The sequence below is a fragment of the Chelonia mydas genome, chromosome 7, assembly GCF_015237465.2.
Source record: "Chelonia mydas isolate rCheMyd1 chromosome 7, rCheMyd1.pri.v2, whole genome shotgun sequence".
NCBI lineage: Eukaryota > Metazoa > Chordata > Testudines > Cheloniidae > Chelonia > Chelonia mydas.
The window spans coordinates 52,863,700-52,884,388 of NC_057853.1; the positions used below are offsets into that span (position 1 = coordinate 52,863,700).

The 20,689-nt window shown below is 50.4% G+C and overlaps 1 protein-coding gene across 1 annotated transcript; it reads left to right on the top strand.

The window, feature by feature from the left end:
• Positions 1-1,726: 1,726 nt before the first annotated feature.
• Positions 1,727-10,618, top strand: CHCHD1 (coiled-coil-helix-coiled-coil-helix domain containing 1). The gene is made up of 3 exons (XM_037904913.2): positions 1,727-1,999; positions 6,586-6,704; positions 10,179-10,618. Exons 1-3 carry the CDS (start codon positions 1,867-1,869, stop codon positions 10,290-10,292), a joined length of 366 nt encoding a protein of 121 aa, XP_037760841.1. The 5' UTR covers positions 1,727-1,866; the 3' UTR covers positions 10,293-10,618.
• The last annotated feature ends 10,071 nt before the right edge of the window (positions 10,619-20,689 follow it).

Genomic DNA, 20,689 nt, shown 5'->3' on the forward strand with positions numbered 1-20,689 from the left:
AGTGCAGGAAGACTTAGTGTGGCATTGTTGCAGCACTGAGGCATGATGCTGGTTGACGCACTGTCTCCATGAAACAGCACAGGTGCGGGGTGAGGTTTTCTGTGACCTTGCTCTGTGGCAATCTTTGCACATAGTGGGCTTTGTGTTACCGTCTGACATGGGGGTGGAGAGGGGTGGGATCACAACAGGGCAGCAAGAGAGGGGGAGGCGGGTGAGGAGGGCAGAAGAGGAGGGTGGCAGGCCACAGCAGGGCTGCAGCGGGTTGGTGTGCAGGTAAGGGAAATGAAGGGGGCTATGGAGTGGCAGGGCTGTGGGAGATGAGGGATGCAGGTGAAGGGCATGGAAATGGGATGGGGGGGTACTCCATGAGGATGCAGGCGGGGGGCATAGAGGCAGGATGCACGTGGTGGGACATGGCAGGGAGGTGGGGGGATGCAGGTGGCAGGGCACGGCAGGGATGCAGGGGGCACGGAGGCGGGGGACATGTGGGGGGGAATGGCAGGGCTGCGGGGGACACGTGGGGGGCACGGCAGGGCTGCGGGGGGTGCAGGCGGGGGGGCACAGAGGCAGAATGCACGTGGCAGGGCTGCGGGGGGTGCAGGTGGGGGGGACAGGGAGGCAGAATGCACGTGGGGGCACGGCAGGGCTGCTGGGGGGTGCAGGCGGGGGGCACGGAGGAGGGATGCACGTGGGGAGCACGGCAGGGCTGCGGGGGGTGCAGGCGGGGAGCAGGGAGGCAGGATGCACGTGGGGGGCATGGCAGGGCTGCGCGGAGTGCAGGTGGGGGTCACGGCAGGGCTGCGGGGGGTGCAGGCGGGGGGCAGAGGTGCAGGCGGGGGTCACGGCAGGGCTGCGGGGGGTGCAGGCCGGGGGCAGGATGCACGTGGGGGGCACGGCAGGGCTGCGGGGGGTGCAGGCGGGGGGCAGGGAGGCAGGATGCAAGTGGGGGGCACGGCAGGCTGCGGGGGGTGCAGGCGAGGGGCAGGGGGGCAGAATGCACGTGGGGGGCACGGCAGGGCTGCGGGGGGTGCAGGCGGGGGGCACAGTAGGGCTGCGGGGGTGCAGGCGGGGGGCAGGATGCACGTGGGGTGCACGGCAGGACTGCGGGGGGTGCAGGCGGGGGGCAGGATGCACGTGGGGGGGTACGGCAGGGCTGCGGGGGGTTCAGGCGAGGGGCAGGGGGGCAGGATGCACGTGGGGTGAACGGCAGGGCTGCGGGGGGTGCAGGCGAGGGGCAGGGGGGCAGGATGCACGTGGGGTGCACGGCAGGGCTGCGGGGGGTGCAGGCGGGGGGCACGGCAGGGCTGCGGGGGGTGCAGGCGAGGGGCAGGGGGGCAGGATGCACGTGGGGTGCACGGCAGGGCTGCGGGGGGTGCAGACGAGGGGCAGGGGGGCAGGATGCACGTGGGGTGCACGGCAGGGCTGCGGGGGGTGCAGGCGAGGGGCACGGAGGAGGGATGCACGTGGGGAGCACGGCAGGGCTGCGGGGGGTGCAGGCGGGGAGCAGGGAGGCAGGATGCACGTGGGGGGCATGACAGGGCTGCGGGGGGTGCAGGCGGGGGGCACGGCAGGGCTGCGGGGGGTGCAGGCGAGGGGCAGGGGGGCAGGATGCACGTGGGGTGCACGGCAGGGCTGCGGGGGGTGCAGGCGCGGGGCAGGGAGGAGGGGTGCCCCTGGAGGGACCCGGCGAGGCCAGGCAGGGGGCGCTGCGGCGCGCCGAGGCGGGGGCGGGGCTTTGCGGCCGGAGCGAGGCCCGGCTGCCCGGTGGGGGGATGGGCGCGGAGCTGGGTCTGTCGCTTCTCGCGAGTCGGAACGGGGGTCACGTGGGACCGGGCCTCTGTCACTTTACGGCCCGTCGCGAGGGCCATGGCGGCGCCCGTGTACCCGGCCTGGTTCAGGCGTTTGGCCGCCGGGCGGCAGAGGCGGGCCCCCGCCGTGCGCCCCACCCGCCCCCTGGTGCTGGCCAACCAGGTGGCGAACCGCCGCCTGCGCCTGGGGGGTGAGTGCGGGGCCGGGGACCGCGGGCCGGGCGGGGGCGCCAGGCGCTGAAAAGTGGGTCACGGTCCAACGCGACGTAAACCTCGCTCCTCCGGGGACGGGCCCCGGGGCGGCGGCGTCACGGGCAGCCTTTCCCTAGAGGCCGGGTGTCTGCCCAGGGCTGCCTGCGGGGCGTTGCTCTGGCCGGTGTCACGCAGCCCCGGGGGCGGGCTCCATGCGGCGCTCACGGGGCTCGTCCTTGGCCTGGAATCAGGGGATGCGGGGCGGGGCGGGGGGCGCGGAGTGTTGTCTGTGAGCTGCTGCTCGCCTGCGCGCGCGCACACAACTCACACGCACGGGGGAGAAGCTGCTTGTTGATCCATTTACTGTAACATAAGTTTTTAATGTACGGTGTCTGAAAATGTTTGGCTTTGAAGGAGTGGCTAGCATGAAAATGTGGAGAAACACCGGTTTGGGTGGTGATGCTCCCTCTTCCAGAGGCTGTTCGCTTTTAATCTTTCTGAAACCCCCTTTGGACGGAAGAGGTTGCTGCTGGTGCAGTGTAGTTGTCTCTGGGTAGAGAATAGGGGGTACTTTTATGTGAAGAATTTATGTAGGGCATGATATATGCTGGGGCTCCATAAGAATGATCTGGTATCTTATGTTCTTAAATGCTGTCATGTAAAGAGAAGCATAATATAAAGACATGGCTACACTTGCAGATGTGGAGCCCTGTGAGTTAAACCAGCCCTTGGAGACCACAGCAGGGAAAGTGCTGCAGTGTGTTCACACTTTCAGCTGCAAGCGCACTGGCATGGCCACATTTGTGGCACTTGCAGTGGCATGGGGAGCAGTTCATTGTGGGAAGCTATCCCACAGAGCACCTCTTCCCATTCTGGTGCTGTGGCTTGTGGGAAGGGGGTGGGTGGGTGCGGGGCATTCTGGGTCCTGTCCCAATACCATGTGATGCATCGGTTCACATCCCAGCAATCCCTGTGCTTCCGTCCACGTTTGGCGCCATCTTTCAACGTTTTTTGTACTGCATGCTCTGTCTTCCCTTTCGGTCTGCGGGAATGGATCCTGAACTGCTGAGGAGTATGCTGATGGGTCTCGCCAGCACGTCACGAATTGCAGTCAAGTTACTCCTTAAGCTACAAACTGACAGTGAGGAGTCCAACGATGATGTCGACCCGCGTAACGCATTCGACATGAGATTGCTTGTGGCATTCACAGACATGTCACCACAGTGGAATGCCACTTTTGGGCTTGGGAAACAAGCACTGAGTGGTGGGATCACATTGTCATGCAAGTCTGGGATGATGAGCAGTGGCTGCAGAACTTTCGCATGAGAAAAGCCACCTTCATGGGACTGTGTGAGGAGCTCACCCCCACCCTGTAGCGCAGATTGAGAGCTGCCCTGCTGGTGGAGAAGCAGGTGGCTATTGCAATCTGGAGGCTGGGAACTCCAGACAGCTACCGATCGGTCACTAACCAGTTTGGAGTGGGAAAGTTGACCATTGGAATCATGTTGATGCAAGTTTGCAGGGCCATTAATCACATCCTGCTCAGAAGAACCATGACTCTGGGTAACATGCATGATATTGTGGCTGGCTTTGCACAAATGGGTTTCCCTAACTCTGGAGGGGCAACAGATGGGATGCATATTCCAATTCTGGCAACAACCCACCTAGCCTCAGAGTACCTAAATCAGAAGGGCTATTTCTCTATGGTTCTCCAGGCGCTTGTGGATCACAATGGGCGTTTCATTGACATTAACGCAAAGCTCGTCTGGAAAGGTGCATGACGCACACATCTTTCAGAACACAGGCATGTTCAGGAAGCTGCAAGCCAAGACTTTCTTCCCAGACTAGAAGATCGCCGTAGGGGAAGTCAAAATGCCCATTGTGGTCCTTGGAGACCCCTCTTACCCTTTAACTCCGTGGCTCATGAAAACCCTACACAGGGAGCGTTGACAGCAGCAAGGAGTGGTTCAACAACAGGCTGAGTCGGTGCAGAATGACTGTGGAGTTTGCGTTTGGCCATTTAAAGGGCCACTGGTGTTGTCTGTATGGGAAGCTGGACCTGGCCAATGACAACGTTCCCACGGTTATATCTGCGTGTTGTACCCTCCTTAACACTTGTGAAGGGAAGGGCATGGACCTTGGAGGCTCAACACCTGGAGGCTGAATTTGAACAGCCAGAGAGCAGGGCTATTAGAGGGGCCCAGGGCAGGGGCTGAAAGGATTAGGGATGCCTTGAGGGAGCAATTTGAGGCTGAAAGCCACCACTAATGTTTGGTGCCTAGCACGGGAGTGAAGTGCAGTGGTTCCAATGTTAGTAGGAATCTGTATTTGCTACATATGATGCACTGACTTGCAGTGCCTATTGCTTTCCTGGGCTATGGTATCTTTTACTTAATGCAATAATAAAAAATGTTTTCAATAAATGAAATTTTTGCCTTTTGAAAAGAAAATTCATTCTTTGAAAAGAAACACAACTGCTTGGGAAACAGAAAGGGCATGACACATCTGTGCTGTGTGGGGTGAGAGAAGGGGATGGGGTGAGGAACGGGACAGTCACAGACTTGCGTATGTCCTGTTATCATACTCAGTCTTCCTGTCTGGAGTGCCATGCAATGAGTGCTGCACTTCAGGCTGGATAAAATGCATGGTGATGGGGGTTGAGTGCAGTCGGTAAGGGTCATAGTTTGCAGGGCTGGATGGTGAAACTACAGGTATTGGAGGCACCTGGTGGTGATAAGAACCTGGATGTTGGGGAAAGTGGGTTGGCAGTGACAAGGGGGCACAAGGGAAAGAGTTTTGGGACAAGGGCTGCAATGGCAGGCGGGCGCGGAAGTGCTCTGCCTGCATTGCTACAAGCACCTGTATCGAGTCCACTTGGCGCTCCGTGGTGCTTAGCAGCCGCTCCGTGCTTTGGTGCCGGCGATCCGCATTCTGCTGGCGGACCCTCCTTTCGCTCTCCCGCCACTCCTGCACTTTTTGATTTTTCATTAAGGGACTGCTGCATTTACTTCATGCAGCATGTCCTCTTTGCTTCTTCGTGGACACTTCCTGATTCTTTGGAGTCTTTCGGCCGTTGATAAGGATGGCTGGGATCTCAAGGTTGCATCTGTAAAGCCAAAATGCAACATTTAACAGAGGCAGCATTGTTCACACCAGACAGAGCAATGATTCGGCCGTACTTAAAGACAAGTACAGTGTACACGATAGTAGAAGTTGCCAGTACCAAGGCAAGTGCACATAACCCACAGGAGCCCTAAAATGGTGAGTAAGCACAGGGGCAAGGGAGACTGATGGTTTCACAGCCGTACTGTCCTCTGCGGTTCTGTGCCTTTGGGAGAGCCAACAGCTGCAGGTGGCCCCTAAACTGAACACTGTCCCCATATTTTCCACAGAATGAGTTCGTCCTGGAAGATATCTCGCTGCTGAGGGTGACCTGGGAAGCAAGGGAGGGTCTTCTACTACAATGCGGCTTCCGCCGTGGCCCATATGCACCTTGCCTGTGTGCAACAATGGTTCTCCCGCCCCTCACGGCACAGTGGCGCAGACATGTTAGCCTTACTGGGAAAAGGAGCACAGTAGCTCTGCCAAGGAACCTGCTCAAGTGGATTGTCCAGCTTCTGCATGAGACCTTTGAAGAGATCACTGAGACCGATTACCGCGATGTGAGAGAGCACATCAACGCTCTATTCCACATCTAATCCTACATGCAGCCCTAACCCTCCTCGGCCCAAGAGCCTGCACCAAACAACTTCCTGCCCAAAATAAAAGCTGCTTACCCGGCACCTCCTCTGGTGTGTGTTCTTCCCCAAGCATCGTCCGCTGCGACTGGCTACCTTCCTCCTGGCTTGAAAACTGCTCCCGGCTGCATGCATCTAGGAATGATGGGCTGTCCCCCTCCTGCTCAGCACCCTCGCTCCCGCTTTCCTCCTCCTGCCTTGTTGAACTGGGCTCTGAAGTGTCCATTGGGTCTTTGGAGTGGAGGTGGGGTCACCCCCGCGCACCACCCTCCCCCATGCCCCCCAAGTATTGCGTTCAGCTCTTTGTAGAAATGGCAGGTCACAGGGGAAGCACCGGAGCAGCAGTTTGCCTCAGAGGGAGCAAATTCCACACTTGGATCATTAAAAAGCCTAAGGTGCTCACTCAGTGTTTATAAAATATGCATAAGAAAAGTGTCTTTGAAACTTGGTAAGAACCCCCTTTTGGATAGATAGCAAAAGGCCAAACTGTTACTTCCTCAAATCATGGCCCTAATTTCAGGCAGCTTCTGGGGTATCCTGAAATGTGATATGTGTTTGTAAAGTATGTTATGCACAAAACACTATGTAAATGCTAGACATCATTAAGACTGACTGGATATCCGATGACTGGATATCCGATAACTGCAATGGCTCAGATCTTTGGATTGAAAGGGTGCATAGCATCTTGCTGTGAGCAAAGTGATGCTGAGATTTCTTCTCTCCTGTGTTCCCCTCTCTCCACCTACTTGTTTTATCCCTCTCTCCTGAGAGTTATGCAACACAGAGGCTGTTAATGTGAAATATTCCTGAGTAACTGAGATTTTTACTGCAGTATCTCTTCCTTCCAGAGGCAACGTGTACTACAGAGATGTCATTACTGATGGCTTGCTGGAAGCAGAATGAGTTCAGCGATGCAGCTTGTGCCAAGGAGATCCAGACATTCTATGACTGTGTGGCAAAGACAGATGTAATTAAAGCCTCTTTGGTCATCTTGAATTAGTGGCAGGGAGGGAGGAAGCCCTCAATTATTCTTTTAGTAGTGCCAAGGACACTCACTATGCAATTTAATTGGTATTGTACTGATCTGGGGGAGGGAGATGATCCACATTAGATCAGACACGCATTGCTTCTTGTGTGTCGGGGAACATTTGGATGTGAGTAGTTACGTGTTTACCAACCTCTGATCAGTACAGCAGGTGCACTTTCAAACTAAACAGAGGTTGAGTAAAATATAAAATGGGGGGTTGATGTCAGTTATAGTCTGATAACTATGGACTCTGCTGTGGTGGAGATGCAGAAAACATTGTTTCCCTCTACACCAAGAGAGAGTTTTGAACGAGGGGTGTAAACCTTTTGGTGCAAGTAGATCAAGTGATCTACAGTAATCTGTGCTATTAGTTCTGGGCTTGCCATTAGCCCTAATAAAGTGAGCTGCAGACTGATTAATCTGCTTTTTAAACTTGTGAGTTAATGTTGGTTCCTAAAGTTGGGTGAATGTCTGTGCAAGGCAGGGGCCAGATTGAGAAGGCAGTGGGACTGGACTCCAAGCTCTTCCCATGAATCCCAGAATAGCTGGATTTTTCTTCTTGACTATCTTCATAGTTAACAACCCACTGGGATGCATAAGGCAATTATGTCTATTAAAACTATTATGCCCAAATTGTCTTCAGATTCAGATAAACTATGGTGGAAGGTTTGTTATGTTTAGAAATTTTATTTTAAAAAAAGGTCAGATACTTCAGAAATACCGAGGAGTCCGGTGGCACCTTAAAGATTAACAGATTTATTTGGGCATAAGATTTTGTGCCCCACTTCTTCAGATTGAAGCTTATGCCCAAATAAATCTGTTAGTCTTTAAGGTGCCACAGGACTCCTCGTTGTTTTTGTGGATACAGACTAATACGGCTACCCCTCTGATACTTCAGAAATACCAGAGCTGATAGACAACTGGTGTTCGTACAGCGTACCAGACAGTACCTGCTCAATCTGACCCTGGGCTTCAGAAACATTCACTTACATGTTTAGTGCTGGGATAGGTGGTCTTAATCTGTCACTGGAGAGCAATGGAAATCCAAACCTTCTGGTATTGAAAATGGTAATGAAAATTCAGAAGTCTTATAGAGCCATCCTTGTGATCATGAGGGAACAAGCCAAAAAGTACTTCGCAGGGTGAAGACCCCATGGAGGTGAAAACAGAGACATTTGGAGAAAGAGGAGGATCCAAAAGTAGTAAAGCAAAGCATAGACACAGTAAGACTGTGTTCCTACTTAAAGGAATACATTAATACTGACTAGATTTCAAATTTTAAAAACCCTCCTAAAAATAGTTTCATGTACTGCATTTGCCTTTGTCATTCTACTCTACTGTGTGAAAGACTTGCATAAACAGGAAGCTGACTAGATATGAAGCATTGTCAAATTACAAAGAAAACAAATTGCAAAAATAAAGAACAGTATTTTTAACTCCACACTGGTACTGTTTAAGTAAACCTAGAAGTTACTTATAACAGTAGTAAACTAAAAAACTGAAAGATGTTTGGGGTTTTTTTAAGTTGACAGTGCCCTTTAACTTCATAATCTCAAATGAGAGAGGAGGTGGGTGAGGTAATCTTTTATCTGACCAACTTCTATTCGGGGGAGAGAAGCTTTCAAGCCCCACAGAGCTCTTCTTCAGGTGTGGAAAAAGTACTCTGTGTCACAGCTAAATGCAAGATGGAGAAGATTGTTTAGCATAAGTAATTAGCACATATTCTGAGGAACCATTCAAGGTAGACAGGTTTCAGAGTGGTAGCTGTGTTAGTCTGTATCAGCAAAAAGAACAGGAGTACTTGTGGCACTTTAGAGACTAACCAATTTATTTGAGTGTAAGCTTTCGTGGGCTAAAGCCCACTTCATCGGATGCATGCAGTGGAAAATACAGTAGGAAGATATATACACACACAGAGAACATGAAAAAATGGGGGTTGCCATACCAACTCTGACGAGAGTAATCGATTAAGGTGGGCTATTATCAGCAGGAGAGAAAAAAAAAAAACTTTTGTAGTGAAAAATGGGCCATCCTGATTATCACTACAAAAGTTTTGGGGTTTTTTCCTCCTGCTGATAATAGCCCACCTTAATCGATTACTCTCGTCAGAGTTGGTATGGCAACCCCCATTTTTTCATGTTCTCTGTGTGTGTATATATCTTCCTACTGTATTTTCCACTGCATGCATCCGATGAAGTGGGCTTTAGCCCACGAAAGCTTACGTTCAAATAAATTGGTTAGTCTCTAAAGTGCCACAAGTACTTCTCATCCTTTTTGCATTCAAGGTAGAGTGGCCCATTAACACCTCTGCAGTCATAGGATTAAAAGGGGGGTTAGTGGGTTACAGATTGTTGTAAACCAGCATTTCTCAAACTGGGGTCCACGAGGGTACTCCAGGGGGTCCTCAGGCCCCCGCTGTTTAACTGTTCCCCTGCCCCCCCCCCAACTTCTCCCCCTCCCTCCTGCACACTGTTCCCTGGTGTGCAGGAGGTGCTGGAAAGGAGGGAGGAGTGGGGAGGGGGCAGAAAGAGGTGGGGTAGGGACTTGGGGGAAGGGGTGGAGTGGGGGCAGAGTCTGGGGCTTTGGGGGTCCCTGAAAATTTTTTTGATCAAAATAGGCATCCTCGGGTTACTAAAGTTTGAGAACTGCTGTTGTAAACCATAAATCCAGTGTGTCTCTTCAATCTATGACTTTTAGTGTCTAGCAATTATGAATTAAAGCTCCCAGGCTCGTCTTTTGAAAGTGTTGTGCAGGTTTCCTTTGAGGGTGAGGACTCACTGGTCAGATATAGAGTGATTGCTTTATGGAAGGTGTTCACTCACAGGTGATGGGGTGCTTTTGTCTTTTATCATTTTCCTGTGTGACTTCATTCGAGAGTGTAGTGATTGTCTGTCTGGTTTCACCCACATAGGTCTTATTTGGGGCATTTAGTGCACTGGATGAGGTACACCACATGTTGTGTTTGGCATGTGTAGGATCCATGGATCTTGAAAGGTGCATGTGGGGGGTGTTGATCATTGAATCAACCTTGAATGGTCCCTTAGATTATATGCTAACTATTTACACTAAACAGACTGTTCCATCTTGCATTTAGCTGTGATGCTCAGAGTACTTTTCCCCACACCTGAAAAACAGTTCTGTGGAAGTTTGGTCCAATAAAAGCTATTACCTCACCCACCTTGTCTCTCTAATATCCTGGGACCAACACAACTTCAGCTATGCTGCATTTCAAATAGGCGGCAGCAGTCACTGGCTTCTGAAAGCAATCCTTAGGATTATCCAGGCAATTGGTACCATAACTCTCACTCAGTGGGCGGATGGTATGCTTTTGAAATGACTGTATCATTAGAAGTATTGCTGGGGTATGTGCATGAATCACTTCAGCAAATAAAAGAGGTTAATTCTTTGTTTCAGGTGGAGCACAAGAAAAGACTTAAACAGGAGGCCCTGGGCCAGATGGGAAACTTATCTCCAAAGACAGTGAACAAACTACTGAGAAGGTTCCCTAATATCACAGATGATTTTTAAAGGAAGACTTGCTTTTCCCAAGTAACTGGAGACGAGTAGCTGAAGCTGGTGTCATCTTTGGAGAAGAAGTTAAAAGTAGTGATCAGCGAGCATTTGGGGCTGATGGTGGCTGTCAGCATTCCTCAGGGGTTCTTGACTTGAACATTTCTTTGGGGTGGGGTCACTTTCTCCATTAGCTGAGATTGTTCTATGGGGTCGCAGGGTCTTGTGATAACAGGATGGATGTTTGCTAAATGTTACTCAGTCAGCCATAATGTGGTCTTGAGTTTTGCTTCATTGTGAAATAAAGCCTTATAAGGAATGAAATAAATTGTTTTCACAACTAGGATGTGAACAGTGCTTGTGTGTGTTAGCACATGCAGACTCTACAGCAAGCCTCCTGCCTGACTTGAGTTGCTGGTTCGTGACCCAAAATTGAGTTAACTTACAATTGATTATAATGGTAAAGGTGTGCTTCACCAGATGTGTATTAATCTTTCTTCTTAGTCCTTGACATTTTTGGACCTTCTATTAATCTATGAAGAATGACCAAGAAAGGTAGAAATTCAGGACCAGCTCCCAGAGTAGCATCCTTTTTACCACAGAATACATTGGTGGGGGAAGATATCAAATGTGATTTCCTCCGAAGCACTTCTAGTTTAGACCACCTGCTTTTCGGGGGGGGGGGGGGGGGGGGGGGGGGGACGGGGACGGACAAAGAGTTTGCCATGCTCTGTTCTCCTTATCTGTACTACGGTAACATCACACAAGAAGACCCACTACCTGGCCTGGATAGCTTATTATAGTTGACATAACTTATGTCACTCAGGGGTGTGAGTAAACCACCCCCCTGAGCAACATAAGTTACACCGACATAAGTGCTCATATGCACAGTGCTGTGGCGGCAGGAGAGCTTCTCCCACAGACGTAGCTTCTGCCGCTCACAGAGGTGGGGTTTTTTTATGCCGATGAGAGACCGCTCTCCCATCAACATAGAGCGTCTTCACCAGACGCGCTGCAGTCACACAGTTGTGTCGGTACAACTGGGTCGCTGCAGCGCTGTATGTATAGACATGGCCTTAGTGGACAATAGAAAGAGGGAGGGGGGCGTGGCATGGCATGGGTGTAACAGTAATAAGATAATGTTACCTGGATTCGTTTCTGTTATTTGTATTACAGTAGTGCCTAGAGGCCCCAACCAAGATCGGATCCCTGTTGTGCTATCCAGTTTACTTACAGACAGTTCCTGCCCCAATCAGCTTACACTCTACGTGGACAGGACAAAACAAGTGGTGGGAGAGGAAGCAAGAACAGAATGACAAAGTGACTTATCAAAGATGACACAACACGGGAAAGTGAGGAATTGAAAAAGGTCCCCAATTCCCAGTCTGGTGCCCTATCCACAGGAGAATTTTTGTTCAATTTGATAGTTCCAGATTATCTGTGGTTTTCTTTAACAATAAGTTCATGAGCATTGGTTGCATTGGACTGTCCCACAACCTAGCCAGTATAAGATGGCAGACATTTCTTGGTGGCATCATGGGTCTTGAAGAGGAACCTGAAAGAGAAAGAGGATGATGTCCCTACCTGTTGGTCCAGGGAGGAAGTTCTGCATGTAAGGGCCTGGATTTTGTGGTGCATTCTGCATTTCAGGGTTGGTCTCCTTGGCCCACAGCACTGCCAAGCCGGATGATGATCTGTGGATGAGAGACTTGCCGAATACCCTTTGGTTAAATAGAATATGCACTAAGCTGGGAGCAAGGAGGCTGTGAATTCTAAGATCACCTCTCCCAGTGACTGCTCTGTCTATTCTGTACTCTAAAACCTTTAGCATTGAGCATAGCCTCGTGCCCCTTACTCGGGTGGAGAGACAAGTATCTTGTTCTATATGTATCTGATATGAACATCAACAAATAGTCTCTTATTATAGGATAGGGAGAAAAAGAGGGAACTATCCATTTTTTTTTCCTTCAACCTTCATCTCAAATAATTTATTGGAGTCCCTTTAACTGTATGTTCCATGCTAACTAATCCCCGATTTTACAGTTGCATTAGTAAATTATGCAGTGCTTCCTACTGATTTAGTTGCCTTCTCTGATCATTTAAATCTCTGCTATATCTTTACCATAGCCATAGTATGCCATACTTGGGTCTTACAGTTGCCAAAGCACTGAATGTGCTCTGTTGTTTTTTTTCTTTTCCATTAATGCACTTAGGCATTACAATACTTGTTTGTTTAAAAACTACTTTGACAGTTCACTTGACTCTGGATTTCATGCTGTGATCATTAAGTGTGGATGCTGACTGTGTCCTGGGCAGTTATAGCTGCTATGATCACACTCTGTCTGACTATTACACTTGTAATTAAGCAGAGAGTCTGGGGTGTTGAGACATTTACTTGCTCACTAACAGAAACAGTCCCTGGGATGCTTACTGTGTGCAACTGTGCAGAGGATAATTATCTCCTCTTAATGAGTTCCGTGGGAGCACTGCTGGGTGATGTACATGGTGATATTGCTGGATCTTGGAAGCTGGATGTACCTGTTAGATTCTGCTGCTCCATTTAGCACCACAGCCTTTCTCAAGAGTGCTGTACCTTCATAATAGCGAAGTGGGGAAAGTGTTAATTAAATGAAAGTTTACCTAGCTGTTTTTCCCTCTCTAAGTAGGATTTATAGGATTTAAGCAAACCTGTTAGAATTCCTTGATCTTATTCTCCCTGTTTCTTCCACTCACCTTACAGCCTGGCTATCACCAGCTCTGGGCATGATTGCACTCTTAAATCCCTCTCTTATCATTTTATCATATAAGGTGTATGGAGGAGACAGTATTCTCTCTTTACTTCCCTGAACACAAACGGTGCTCTCCTAGGAGGCAGGAAATCATTCAGAATTCCTGAGGCATACACAGATGTGAAGGCATGGAATAACTTTCTTCTTGCACCCATTCTACCTTTGATTGGTGTGAGTAATATCAAAAAAGGAGAAAAACAAATGGCCTATGGTAATGCCTGTGTCTTTGTAGGCTCACTGACTTCTGGGCACAGTACCAACATGGTCTGGATTGATCTAGTGTGGATTTGCTAAATAATGGGTGTGATTATTCAGATTTGTTTTAATACCTTCGCTCTCCAACCTCTCTCTTGGGGGAAGGGATAGCCTTTGACATCCCCACATCACATTCATGTCACTAGAGTCTTAGAAGGAAGAGAGTAACTTGACTCTTTGGCTGCTAAACAGTCTCTTTTCTCCCTGCCGTCCACCCACCCAAACAACAGTCACAGGGAAATCCACTGCACTACAGTTACGGTTCAGGCAGCAAAGCTGATCTGGATTAACTGGCTCGATTAGTTACAAGCACGTAGATGAGGAGGTGGCGGGGGGTGTACTGTTCCCGTGTTAGGGTGTGTGACCTCCACATTACTGAGGAAGTAAAAGATTGCCTCTCCTGAAGGATACGAAGTCAGTGTCACTTCCTGATCTTTAAAAAAATGCTGTTCTCTGTGCTGAGCCCACAAGGATGAGGGACTAAGACTATGTCTACACTACCCAGCTTTTGTTGCTACAGCTGTGCTGCTAAAAGTCATGCAGTGTAGCCACTGTTTGTCTGTTCTCCTGCCGACATAAAACTTCCACCCCCAACGAGTGGAGTTTGCATTGTCAGCAGGAGAGTGCTTCTGACAACAATGCACTATTCACACTGGCACTTGTCGTGGCAAAACTTTTGTCTTTTCAGGGTGGGGGTTGGGGTGCGAGGACGCCTCTGAAAGACAAAAGTTTTGTCATTCAATTGCCAGCGTAGACATAGTCTAAGGCCCAAGGCTTGCTGCAGTGAATTCAGGAGTCTTGCCATTGACTTCCATGTGAGCAGGATTTGCCCCTACAGCAGCAGCAGAAAGCAATTCCACCTTCCTGCTTCTTGACAAAGGGGGATTGGGATTGTGACACTAATTCCCATGTTCTTCAGAGAAGTATTGGTATAGTATGATTATGGCATATCTAAGATGTATTTTATGCAAGATGGGTCGTGTGAGATATCATTGGAAAAGTTATGATTTACTGAATATGATTATCATATTTGTATGCATGAATCATTTTGGTATCTGAAGTTAGGAATATTGTTGATGCACCTATTACAAATGTGTTTACACCTGGTGAACGCCCACTGGACAGAATACAATCAGTCTAGATTGCTGGCTGGAAAGGGCCATCAGGAAAAACAATAGGTCTTTGAAGATGCTAATCTCCCACCTTCCTGGAAAGCCTTCCTGTGTACGCTGTAAATAGACTTTGAGTTATGGCTGCAGGGCCATGTGATCATATCATCTGATATTGGACTCCATGATAAAATTAGTACTTTTCCACTGACCAGGGGTGGGGGGTGGGAATTACACTGGAAGACAAAGGATTCCTTTTGCCATATGTAAAACCTATTTAAGGCCAGGGAGTGACATAATCGTGGTTCCTTCTTCACCGTCTGCCTGCCCAAGATGACTGCTGTAAACATCTAAGACTGAACTGGGGAAGAAAGGATTGAACCTAGGCTGGAGGGTGTTTTGTCTGTGAAAGAAATACCTGGAGTTTTAAGCTGCAAGCAAGAGCAGCTTGCCTTCAAGAATCTCTGCAATCTGTCTAAAACAACATTTAGGGTGAGAATTTGCTAGTTATAACCATTTCTTTAGTATATTAAGCTTAACTGGTGTGTTTGTTTCATTTGCTAGATAATCTGCTTTGATCTGTTTGCTATCCCTTATAATCACTTAAAATCTATCTTTTGTAGTTAATAAACTTGTTTTTGTTTTCTCTAAAACCAGTTTGTGGAATTCATAACGGGGTGGGGGCAAAAAGCTGTGCATATCTTCCTCCACGTTGAGGAAGGGGACGGATTTCAATGAGCTTATGCTGCATAGTTCTCTGTGCCTCAGAAGATGATACAATTTGGGTTTACACCCCAGAGGGGGTGTGCACTTGAGTGCTGGGCAATTCCTTCACTGAGCTTTCTCATGCAGACCTGATAACTGCAGCTGGGTGTGTTCCTACCTGTTTGTGTGCTGGTAAAGCCTGAGGGCTTGTCTGATTTGTCTCAGCAATACAATATGTAGGGAGCGCAGGCTGGTGGGACAAGCGGGCTCAGTGGTACCCCAGTTCCAAGTGGCACCCCAGGGGAAACCCATCACAAGGATGTTGCACCTCTTAAGGGGAAGACCTTAATCCTGAGCTGTGCTCATTCATTGCCCACAAATAGGTCAAAGGGAAGGATAACTCTGTGGTGGCAGAGCCATGTACAGTGTAGGGGCAGTTCAGAAACGCTATGGTTACAGCTTGCCACTACTATGGAGGAGACCAGGATCAGCTCCTCAGGCCAATAGCACTGCAGGGGAAGGGAAAGCTTTTCCTTGCTCAGAGGGGTCAGTGCAGATCACATAGGAGCAGCATGGGTAGGTTGGCTTCGGCGGGGATTCTAATCTGCTGGCTATGGCTGAAAGAGGTTTGTCCCACAAAGGGACCAAGGGATGTGCTTTAATCAAAGAGGAGGGAGGGAATTTCTCTACAGATACACACTGGACTGAGGTGATTTGCAGCTAGTTAGGTCTTGTATACACAGGAAAGTTATAAAGTAAGGTGAGGACTTTAACTGGTAGAGCCCCCTCTCCCCCCAGGTGGACACTTATTTTAGTATAAAAGGGCCCTTTTCAGTTTAGTTTGTCATTTTGGAAGCAGTTTAAACCAAGCTGAAAAAGCCACTCTTATTCTGGAATAAAGGTGTCCACAGGGGAAGTAATAGTGAAATACTATAAAAAGAAAAGGAGTACTTGTGGCACCTTAGAGACTAACAAATTTATCTGAGCATAAGCTATCGTGAGCTACAGCTCACTTCATTGGATGCATTCAGGGGAAAAGTTATAAAGTAAGGTGAGGGCTGAATATTCCCCCTCTGCACCCCAACCCACTGCCTCAACCCACAGCCCCCTCCTGCACTCCTGAATATATTCCACTGAATGCATCCGATGAAGTGAGCTGGAGCTCATGAAAGCTTATGCTCAAATAAATTTGTTAGTCTCTAAGGTGCCACTAGTACTCCTTTTCTTTTTGCGAATACAGTCTAACACGGCTGCTTCTCTGAAACCTGAAATACTGTAGTGGTTTAATGATACCATTGTAATTACATGGAATATCTGGTAACACTTTCCTGTATGAACAAGCCCTGATCTCACTTAGACAGGAGCAGAGTACGAAATGGTGTGTGCTGGTGGGGAGGGAAAGGGCAGACTGGCCATTGGAACCCTTTGGGTTTTGCCCAAGTCAGTTTTATTTGCTACCACATTTGTTTCCTTGATGCAGCTGCCAAACTGAAATAGTGTCAGGTCTCAACAAGAGTGAAATTATAGCCCGGATAACAGCCCATTGCAGAGGGGCACATGCTGCAAGTTCAAGTGTCTCATTGTGTGAGTGTGAGCTGTTATTTCTCCAGAGACCGAGTATGGAAGTTGATGGACTGCTGATTGCTTTTAGCATGCCCTGCGTTCCTGTTTGAGGGTTAGGCACTTTGAACTACCTCAGAAACTGTCTTGAGTGGGAGAAAGCAGCAGCCACTAGCTATTGTGCTAGTGGCCCAAAACAAGGGCTCTTGCTGCAGATCATCAACCACAATAATTTCCATCGGAAGGCAGGATTGAATAGAGGTGGTCCTTTCCAGGCCCTCAGCTGCTGTAACAGATGAGCTGTCTGGCTGTCTCCAGCTGTTGCTCTGCCTTTTCCTCAGAGAGAAGGACTTAGTCTGAAGGTTGTCTAACAATAAACACGTTTAAGGGAGACCCAGATCAAAATATTCGCTGTCACCTAACAATGAGCATTGATAAACTTTCCCCGGTTGATCTTGTGGTGTGGAGGATTTTCAAAGCCTGAACTTTCAGTCATTGTCACTGCGTTGCCATTTTACTCTCTCATTTTGAGCCAGTCCTCCCCTCAGCTTGCATTAGGACAAGCAGCCCTAGAACTCTGAAATCCATGGGCAGTGGGTATTATAGGCTGGGGAGGCTGAACTTCCCCAACCAGTCTGGTGTGGCCTCACCCACACCCTACCCCCAGACCCCCTCTTCCGTGGCCCAGGCTGGCTGGGGCTGGGGCGGCACCACCTGCCCCGTGCTCCGAGGCTGGAGGCTCTGCAGCCGCGTTGCCCGGCTCGGGTTGCCAGGCATCCGGTTTTCGACTGGAATGCCCAGTTGAAAAGGGATCCTGGTGGTTCCGGTCAGCACTGCCAATCGGGCCATTAAAAGTCCAGTCAGCAGTGCTGCGGGTCTAAGTCACGCTAGTCCCTACCTGTCCTGGCACTGCGTTGCACCCCTGAAGTGGCCAGCAGGTCCGGCTCCTAGGTGAGGGGGCCATGGGGCTCCACACACTCCACACACCATCCCAAACACTGGCTCCAGATTCCCATTGGCTGGGAACCACAGCCAATGGGACCTGGGAGGGGGGTGCCTGCGGGTGAGAGCAGCGCGTGGAGCCTCCTGCCCCGCTGCCTAGGAGCCGGACCTACTGGCCATTTCCAGGGCGCAGCACGGAGCCAGGACAGTCAGGGAGCCTGCCTTAGCCCCACTGTGCCACTGACCAGGAGCCGCCCAAGGTAAGCCCACACCCTAACCCCAAGCCCCATCCTCCTCCCCAGCCCTGAGCCCCCCCAAACCTGAAGCCCCCTCTTGCACCCCAAACTCCTCATCCCTGGCCCCACCCCAGAGCCTGTACCCCCAGCCAGAGCCCTCACTCCCTCTGCACCCCAACCCGCTGCCTCAACCCACAGCCCCCTCCTGCACTCCGAATCCCTCATTCCCGGCCCCACCCCAGAGCCCGCACCTGCAGCCCAGAGCCCATATCCAGTGGTGAGCTGGAGCCGGTTTGCAACAGTTTGCGCGAACCGGTTGTTAAATTTTGCAGCCGGTTGAGAACCGGTTGTTAAAGGGGTGGGCAAACTCCTGTCCTGCCCATCCCGCGCCAGCTCTCGGCTCCTGCTGTGAATTTGTACTTACCTGGCAGCACTGTGCGCCTTCGGCGGCATTTCGGCAGTGGGCCCTTCACTCGTTCTGGGTCTTTGGCGGCACTTCGGCGGCAGATCCTTCAGTGCCGCCGAAGACCCAGAGCGAGTGAAGAACCTGCCACCGAAGTGCTGCCGAAGACCCGGAGCGACTGAAGGAACCGGATCTTCAGCTTCTGGCAGCTCATCACTGCCCGTACCCCCTCCCATGCCCCAACCCCCTGCCTCAACCCACAGCCCCCACCCACATTCCAAATCCCTCAGCCCCACCTCACAGCCTGGAGCCCCATCCTGTAACCCCAACCCCTCATCCCCAGCCCCACCCCAGAGCCTGCACCCCCAGCCAGAGCCCTCTCCCCCTCCCACTCACCAACTCCCTGCCCCAGCCTGGAGCCCCCTTCTGCACCTGAAGCCCTCATTTCTGGTCCCACCCCGGAGCCCACACCCCCAGTTAGAGCCCTCACCCCAACTCCCTGCTCCAGCCCAGTGAAAGTGAGTGAGGGTGGGGGAGAGCAAGCCACCGAGGGAGAAGGAATGTAGTGAGTGGAGGGTGGGGTCTCAGGGAAAGGACGAGGAAGGGGGTGTGGCCTCAGGGAAGGGGCGGAGCAGGCATGTTCGGTTTTGTGCACTTAGAATGTTGGCAACCCTATGCCCAGTCACATGGCACTCCGGGGCTGGGGGAGCTCGGATGGCCCTGGGCTGGGGTGGGGTGGGGGGCACTGTCTACTGCGGTGGGGGTGCTCGGGGCTCCTGTGGGGGAGGAAGGGGCAAAAGGGGAGGAAGAAAGGCAGAAGGGGAGGGGCTGGGGGTTAGCCGCCCCCAACGGCTGGTTCACCAGCCGCCCATGCTGAAATCCCTTTCTTCTCTTCCCCTCCCTGCCACTGCTGCTTTCTGTGACAGGACCTTGCCAGAGGCAGAGCCCACTGGGGTGAGGCTCTGTTTTTAGCCTCTCTTCTTGTCTGCCCTTCTGCCTCCCTGTCTGCTTGCTTAGTGCTGTCAGTTCAGAGATTTGTTCCTAATTAAATGATTGCAATTCTTGGCCAGACAAGCAATGCCCAGCGCACACTGCAGTAGGATCCACCCAATAACAACTGCTCCCTCCTCCCATCTTCTAACAGCATTGAATTGCATTTGATAAGCAATTGTGGATGAGACAAACCAGCAAGACTGGAATCAGTGATTGCTGGTAATAAGCCGGGAGAGAGAAAGGGGCCTTGCATCCAGTCAAGAAGGACTTCAACAGTCTGTTCCATGTTTTTGTGTTGAAGGTCTCCTGGAAATCTTACCTAGTGGACTAGTGGACTTTCCCTTTCTGAGATGCAAGATGACCTCTTTTCCAAGGCGAATTCCACATTTCCATGCTGCAAAATCCCAAAAGAGGTAATTCCCCAGGAATAAAAAAGTACAGCTATAGGGAATGTCCATTGAATTGGGCTGAGAGCAGCACGGAGAAGGTGTAAAGATCCTTAAAATTCCTGAACCGTGTCAAATGCATCCACTCAACAGAAACCAGGAAGTGGACAGGGAGGCAGGCCCGCTGCGTATATTTATTAATGATAAACATTAAGGGGTGTATAAATAAATCAACTAGCACTGCTCATAGTGGACAGCAATAACAGCCAATCTCCTGTGACAATTTGGGGTTCCACCCAGACCAGTGAGGGGTTGGTCACTGCCTGCCCTGCGACTCTGGATACCTTCAGTGCTGTGCTGCTGCAGACTCCAACAGCCAGCAGATAAACATGCAGGTCCTACCCTGGCTTCCCCTGCCCAGTTACTGCTTGCAGAGTGACCCCAACACCTCCCGCAGTCCTAGATTTCCCTAAAACTGGCTCCAGCAGTGTCCAGCCCTCTCCTGGAATGCTCAACAAAGTTATTTAGTTTGCTGCTCCTTTAAAGAGCCAGAAACACCATCTTGTGAGCTTGGCTGGAGTTAACAATCTCTTCAAGTCAGTCAGAGTACTGGGCTGATTTAGATAAAAAGTAAAACAAATTTACATAATCAGAGAGTTTTTAAGTGAGTTTGGCATGCCAATGTGCTTTTCATTGTCTTTGGTCACACCTTGCTCCATTTACATGGGAGACCCATGCAGAACTGCATTCCTGTGTCTGGAAAAACCCTCTTTATTAACTCCCCCGACATGCCTGGTTTAAACACATTTTAATCATAATTCCAGCAGCTCTGTGTAATTATTTGTGGGTTGACCGTACATACATCACACACGAAGATTAATCGTCAGTGAGCTGTTAGATTTCCAATGACATATTACATGACACCTTATAGATGCAGATGGTAACAGTAGCAAGTTGGGGAACATTGAGCTGGTCAGGCCAGCTGACACTTCTGGTTTAGGGATGCTCTTTGGGTCTTATCCCTTACCAAGCATCCC